This window comes from Malus sylvestris, chromosome 4, assembly GCF_916048215.2.
Source record: "Malus sylvestris chromosome 4, drMalSylv7.2, whole genome shotgun sequence".
NCBI classification, from domain to species: Eukaryota; Viridiplantae; Streptophyta; class Magnoliopsida; order Rosales; family Rosaceae; genus Malus; species Malus sylvestris.
The window spans coordinates 5997249-6004904 of NC_062263.1; the positions used below are offsets into that span (position 1 = coordinate 5997249).

General features: G+C 38.6%; 1 protein-coding gene across 1 annotated transcript; it reads left to right on the plus strand.

Annotated features, from left to right (window-relative positions):
• The first annotated feature begins 5240 nt into the window (after positions 1–5240).
• LOC126619789 (uncharacterized) lies at positions 5241–7295 on the plus strand. Its single transcript, XM_050288202.1, has one exon. It carries the CDS (start codon positions 5264–5266, stop codon positions 7127–7129), a length of 1866 nt encoding a protein of 621 aa, XP_050144159.1. The 5' UTR covers positions 5241–5263; the 3' UTR covers positions 7130–7295.
• The last annotated feature ends 361 nt before the right edge of the window (positions 7296–7656 follow it).

The window sequence follows — 7656 nt, forward strand, 5'->3', positions numbered from 1 at the left end:
GCATTAAGTAAGAGTGCTATTTTAAATATTTTAAATTAGGCGAACGTGGATGCACGTAAAAACGTTTTGCCTCCTAGATAAATAAATTAGGCAAACGTGGACGCACGTAAAAACGTGTATGTTATTTGCTTTCTATATATATATATGTATGAATTAATATAAAATAGAGTGGTTTAATGAATGGGTTTCGCAAAACATTGTTCAAACTAAAAGTAGTTTAACAAGCGTGGAACCATGGCAGCATGAGCTGCATGACAAGAACAAAGTGCTCAAGCAGCATTAGGTCACTCCAGAGAAGAGAAAGAAGAGGGCTGAAGGAAAGGAAGAAGTGCTGCTTGAGTAAGAGTGCTATTTTAAATATTTTAAATTAGGTGAACGTGGACGCACGTAAAAACGTTTATGTTAGTTGCTTTCTATATATATATATATATGAATTAATTTAAAATAGATTGGTTTAATGAATGCGTTTAGTTTAACAAGCGTGGAACCATTGCAGCATGAGCTGCGCGACAATTCTAAACCAAAGAAATTAGGAATGGCACACTGCTCAGCTCCAATAAATTGAACAAACAATCTTAATTACGTATTGAGCTAAAAATATTTATCAACCCAGCTGAGGTGAGGGATCAAAAATTATCACACGCTCTTTTAACGTTATTTATAAATGAAATGGTTTTGTAAAACGAAACAGAAAATTACAAACAAACAAATAGGAAAACTATTCTTCTGAACCGAACAATCATTTACTTTTTCTAAAATAAAAAATTCTTATTTAGAAGGATCAATAAGGCTTTGTTGTTGTAATTTTTGTTAAAAAGTGAAAGACGGTTGCAGTCCTAATTCTATTAAAACTGTGATTTTTATAAATCCTAATAGATTATTAATCGTATTACTTGGAAAACAAGGATAAATAATCATGAGAATTATATGACACGCACAACTCCCGGACCCAATTTATATCCTCATATCTTCTTCTCCAACAAATAAAGATCCACAATTCCTACTCCAACCGCCACCCAACAGAGAGGGACATATGAAGAATCTGGCCAGGGTTCTGAAATTAGCAACACCAGGCAGCATTGTTTCTTTTCCTTCACTGACAAGGGTGGTTGGTGTCGCTCCTCCTCCGCAATTCCACCTCGGAACAAGATTCATAGCGTCCAAGGTGGCCGACGCCGCCGCTAAGCCTCATATTTATTCAAAATCTCACTTAAATAGACATAACTACCCTTAATTTATATAAATAACTAATTGTTAGACTTAATACTTCTTATGCTATAATCTCTAACTAAAACTTTCTCCTTTTTTTTTCTTTTCTTTTCCAAACGAAGAGCAAAAATTTTCTCTCAATTTTACTTTAATAGATAATCAAGGAAACCTTTCTTTCTCACATGGTTCACAGAAAACACTTTAGTATGTTATAAAACTGAACTATTAGAGTAAAAAAATAAAAGTAATTATTTTTAATCGTCGGAAATTTAAAGAATTGTACGTACAACCAAAATAAACAATAAAATGATCAAAAGAAAATATTTATTCATAAAACTCCAATTTAAAAGGGTTCTACAAAGTAGGATGAAGTTGAACACGATTCCTACAAGTTTGTTTATAATGGCCATTTGAACCACATTTTGAACACTTTCGAGTTGATTTTTCTTCTCCACGTGATGGGATCCTCTTTTCTATGCGCCCACCATATCTTCTATGTGTAATTGGTGGTAGGACAATTCTTTCACTCACATCATCAGTTACTATCCAATCGGTTTGATCACCAACTGGCATTATAGCTTCTGCATAGGCAATGACCAAGGAGTTTGTAGTATAATAATGAGAACACATAGGATAACATGAAAGTTGTCGGTGTTTACATGCAGCACAAGCATGTGAGCAAGGGAGTTGGTCAAGATCAAATTGTCGGCATGTGCAACTCTTTTCCTCTCAATTCACAACTTCAATACGAGATCCATCATATACATGAAATAAGTAAGTCGCAATGGGCGATACCTACATGTTCGCATACATATATATTACTCAAACAAAAGAAGAACTAAACAACCAAAAAAAATATTCCGCATAAGAACTACAAAAGCAATTCGCAATTAGTGATCTGTAAGAGAAGTGGATGAATACCCTGAACTGCTGCATAAAACTACAAAGGCAATTATATAAATCCATAGCAGCAATTACGTTGAAGTTCACAAGATATGGTTTTTAACTTTTTTCTTGTCAAAGCCTAGGTTTTTTTTTACTTTAGCCTTTTACGTTGCAAACATACATTTATTATTTACTAAACATGGCAGTGATGGATAAAGCTACAGAGATGGGATATAAGAATCGGTAAAAATAGTTTAAAAACTTGAGAACAAATGAAAGTGTACCAAAATTAAATAGACAAATTGAACTAAAATCTATTTAAGTGAATTCAAAATACCTGTAATGATAATCCTTGCTTGTTATTTTCTCGCACTAATTTGTCTGCCCAATCTGTCAAATGTGTATTCATTTTAGCTGCCTCAGTTCGACGCTCATAAAACAACTTCTGCAGAATATTCATTCTTAAATACTCAAGAAATCGTGTGATAGGTAGTTTTCGAGCATCTCTAGTGATTGCATTAAGACATTCAGCAATATTTGTTGTCATGATGTTGTACCGTTTTCCATCGAAGTACGCACGAGTCCACTTTTCATATCCAGCCGAATTAAGATAATCACCCACCTCAGAGTCGACTTTATATATTTCTGTCATAAGACGATGAAATTCAGGAATTCGATATGCCTTAGTAGCTGTAAAATACAGTTTGTGTGCTCTCTCATGCTTAAAATGATGTCTAATGTTTTGACTTATATGAAATATGCATGCACAATGATGGGCATTGGGGAAAACAGTTGAGCGAGCCTTCCGAATGCTTTCATGTCTATCAGAAACAAACACCAATTCATCAATTTCCCCAATTGCTTCTCGTAATTTTGTCAAAAACCAATTCCATGATGCGTCATTCTCTGAATCTTCAACTCCGAATGCTAGAGGGTATATTTGTTTGTTGTCGTCCATGCATGTGGCAACAAACAAAGTGCCAAGATATTTACCCTTTAAAAATGTCTCGTTAACCGCTACTACCAGCCTAATAACACTTCTAAATCCTTTTATGCAAGGTCCAAGTGACATGAAACAGTACAAAAAATGATTATTCTCATCTGTTTCAATATATGTTATCGTACCTGGATTTTTGGCTTCTAACACGGCAAAATAAGATGGAAGTAACCAGTAAGATTCCTCTGGTGATCCCCTAACCAACTCCAATGCATGTTCCTTAGTTCTCCAAGCCTTCACATAACTTATACTCACACCCATGTCCTTCCTCATATCTTCTATGATGTCACGTGGTCTATGTAGTCGTGATACACCCTCGTACTTAGACTTTACGCATTGACCAATAAGAGAACTATTTGCATGTCGATGATGGCGATTAATAACGTCTAATGAGCATGAGTGCATAGTAATGTATTTTCTGACCTTGAAATATGATGATTGTTGTAATTTAGAAGCGGATAGTTTCCACTTGCATCCATCGCTGACACAACCAACTTCAAACCTTTCTTTGCTTGATCTCTTCACTCTGAACTCGTAATTGTTCTTCATAGCATGAATACCTAACTTTTTTTTTAAATCCTCCTTAGTCTTGTACAATTGGCCTACAACTATATCTCCATCTGAATTGTACAGGTCTGCCTTGTCTGATTCATGTACAATATTTGTAACCTTGTGAACATTTGATCGGTTAGAGCTGGGTTCATCAAATTGCACATTACCAGGCATAACATCACATACCATCCCTTTAGGAGGTAACTCATTGAATTCAACACTATCTTGGAACACATTATCAGACTCCATATTTGGCAAATTTTCAAATTCTTCATGATACGATGCATTCTCAACTTCTTGATTTACCAAGTCGTTATCTGAATCATGTAGCACAATATCTTCCAAATCACCTTGAGTAACAAAGTTAAGACCTGTTTGTAATGGGTCATCATTATCTTCTGAAGAAAATACTTTCTGCTTTAATGTAACACACAAGGGAATCTTCCAAGACCTGGAAAGGTTTTCAAAAATAAATGCCCTCACATCATCATCATCAACTATATTTGCAGGCCATGTAGTTTCCATTGCGTTATATATAACTTTCATACTTATCTCATACTCATTTGGGTCCACATTCACAATACCATGTACTTTCTTTTGAAGCTCTGCAAATGCAATTTTGTTTGAAACAAGTAATCCTTTCGTTTTGCAATTTTTGTACGTTGAGTCAGCCCACCTCCCACCATAGGTCACTAAAATTGTCAAACTAGACATTGTCCTAAAAAATAAACAAAAACAATAAGAAAAAAAATAAATGACATACAGACACACCTAAGATTGATATATATGTGCAAATAAAGAGGGTGTTGTGAAAACTGGACTGAATCATGAGAAAGGCTGGGCGTTAATATATACACAAAGCATCATGCATTTGAGCAATGGAAGAAGGACCTTGTTGATTAAGGTGCTACTCTGGAAGTTAACTTCCACTTTTACGCATTGAAAATAATTAAATTAATATTGCTTACCAAACCAACATAAGATGAATAAAAACATAGAAAGAAAAACTTTATTCCGTGAACCCTAATTGGAAAAACTTTACTCCGTAAACCCTAATTTTTCAAATATGCATTGAAGAACTATTAGCTTTGCCTCTAACTGATTGGCAAAAACAATTAGATTTGTCAATCTTCCATTGACACAAGAAACCTAATTTTTCTAATTTTACAAAAATTGACAGTTCGTTCTTCAATAAAATTCAACCGAACGAAGAAACTACAAAAGCAAAGAGAAAACATAGACTATGAAGAATGAAAAACTTAACCATCTACACTCACCTTTGTACGTTTAGGGTTGCACAAAGTCTCCACAGTTGCCGATGCCTTCACTATATCTCCACCATTTTTTAGGTTTTGCCGTCCAAAATATCAATCTAATAGGGTTTTGGATTTTCTAGTTTATTTGGTTTTAAAGTTTAAGGGCATTTATGTCTATTTAAGTGATATTTTGAATATATTTGAAAGTGTTTATAAAAACTGACATTTTTGAAATTAAGGATTAATATTTGGCTATATTTGATAAATACTCCGGACGGACCCAATTTATATCCTCATATCTTCTTCTCCAACAAATAAAGATCCACAATTCCTACTCCAACCGCCACCCAACAGAGAGGGACATATGAAGAATCTGGCCAGGGTTCTGAAATTAGCAACACCAGGCAGCATTGTTTCTTTTCCTTCACTGACAAGGGTGGTTGGTGTCGCTCCTCCTCCGCAATTCCACCTCGCAACAAGATTCATAGCGTCCAAGGTGGCCGACGCCGCCGCTAAGCCTCAGATTATGGCTTCCTCCTACTCCTCCTCCTACAGTGACCCGTGCCTCGATATCTTTTTCAAGGTGCGACGACCACCACGACGACCAGCATCTGCCGCCCATACTTCCCACACTGACACTGCCCTCATCAACTCTCTTGAGCAACAGCTCCCACTCGCCTGGTCCCACAACCCCCTCACCACCCTCAAGCTTATCTCCAACTTCTCCACAAATCACTTCTATCCGGAAGCCTCGTCCGCGGCCACATCTTGGCTCCACCGCAACCACCCCAGAACTCTGGCGCATAACCTTGACTCTTTCGGGGGATTATACGCCATTGTCAAGATTCTCTACAGCCTTCTCCTTCCGCAGGACCAGCAGGAGACGGAGGTGGAGGAGATGGAGGAGAAACACCGCCAGAGATACGACGGCGATCCGCATTACAAGTCCTTGCACGACCGCGCTATGGATATTTTCGTGGAGCGGCTCAAGTCCGATATTCAAAAAATGCAGCAGAACAAGTTGGAACTCAAGCCTTCTGATTATTTAACTGATGACGACGATCATGACGAGGATGATTCTCGGGAACATGATTCTGTTATACGTCCTATTGATGCTGATGCTTTCGCTGATCTCTACGTCTCCGAGGCCGCAGACTGTTTCCTCACCACATTCCCCTCCGACGCCCATGCCATCCGCGCCATTGCGCTTCGCAAAAGCACTGCCAGGCAGCTCTTCCCTTTGTTGTCGCAATCGCAACAACCAGATCAATCATCAAAGGAGGATGATCAGTGGGAGCGGCTGAGGAAGGAGTTCTTGGCGCCCTTGCAGAAGTACTACAAGCGTCAGGGCAGGTTCAACCCGAGACGGTGGGGTGTGGATATTAAATATTTGGAGCAGGTGAAAGCCTCAGCAGCAACAGCAAGCAAAGGCAATTTAAGCTGCGTCATAGAGCCCGATGCTTTGCTTCCACATTTTATCATAAGATATTTGCAAGATGCGAATGTTGGGGAGGCGGCTGAGCTTCAGTGGAATGCATTGCTGCGCAAGCACAAGGAGGGTGGCAAATTCAGAAACTGCTTCGCTGTATGTAACATGGACAGAATTATGGGCGGGGCTAGGAAATTGACGGCGAGTTTGGGACTTTTTGTGAGTGAACTGAATGAAGAGCCGGCCTGGAAAGGAAAGCTGATCAGTTCCGCTCCTCTTCCGGCTGCTGCCGGGGACGACCACGCTCTGTTATTTCGTCTACCTCATCTGTATTCAGTACCCTGCAACGATGGCCTAAGGTCCAAATTATCTTTTTTGATGGGAATGGACGGCTGCCTGGTAGTTCATTTGCGAAAGGTGTTTGATTTGATTCTCCAAGTGACTGTCAATGAGAATTTGAAGCCAGATCAGATGATCCAGAAGCTCTTTATCTTCAACGACAACATGGGCCCTGATTTTTTTGATGGCGCGGTCTGGGAGACTCAGTATGAGGCCATAAGGACCATGTTTAAGGACAAAGGGTATGGGGATGATGCGGTGCCTCACATTCTGTTTTGGGATATTTGGTGCTGGGAATTGCCTTCGATCGCTTTGCCTTGTCTAGGGGTGACGCTATTGCGTGGCTGGTCTAATAATTTGGTCAGGTCATTCTTGGAGAATGGTGGGGATATTGGCCCGCACCGTGTCATGGAAGCAGCCTTCTCGGACAAACAGTTTCAAGCTCTTGCAGTTGTGGACTGATTTGCTCACTTGCTCATCGTGGACTCCGTTGGCAACTTGGCATTGTCATTGGGTTGATGCTCTATGTTCCGTTCGCATTCATCATCTCTTACTTGACATAATTTCCTGATCTATCCCCTAAATTATAATATATGGATGATTGAGTATTATGCAATCATTTACTGAAATTAAGCTTATTCAGTTTTTATTTTTACTTGTAATCTTTAGTTAGGGATGTTACTCCTTTCTTTGTTACAAGTTTGGACCAAATTAATTTAGCCTTTGCCATTTGTTCTCATTTTTTAATTAAGCTCATTCATTCAGAGGAAACGAAGCTTTCGATCTTCAAACGGAATGGGTCTAAATCACTTGAGAATGTGGAAGCATCACAACTTTTCTGGTTAAATACATCAAGAGATGCTTTCCCATATTTCCCGCATTCAGTTCTAGATAGAAGTAATACAAGAGAAAGAGATAGAAATGGACTCTGGACAGAAAAAAAGAATGAGATTGTTCCATGAGAGCGCTCTTGCTACGGTTAAGTGATC

Excerpts from the sequence above, each read along its gene's own strand:
- LOC126619789 (XM_050288202.1), top strand. The coding sequence starts at position 5,264 with ATGAAGAATCTGGCCAGGGTTCTGAAATTAGCAACACCAGGCAGCATT.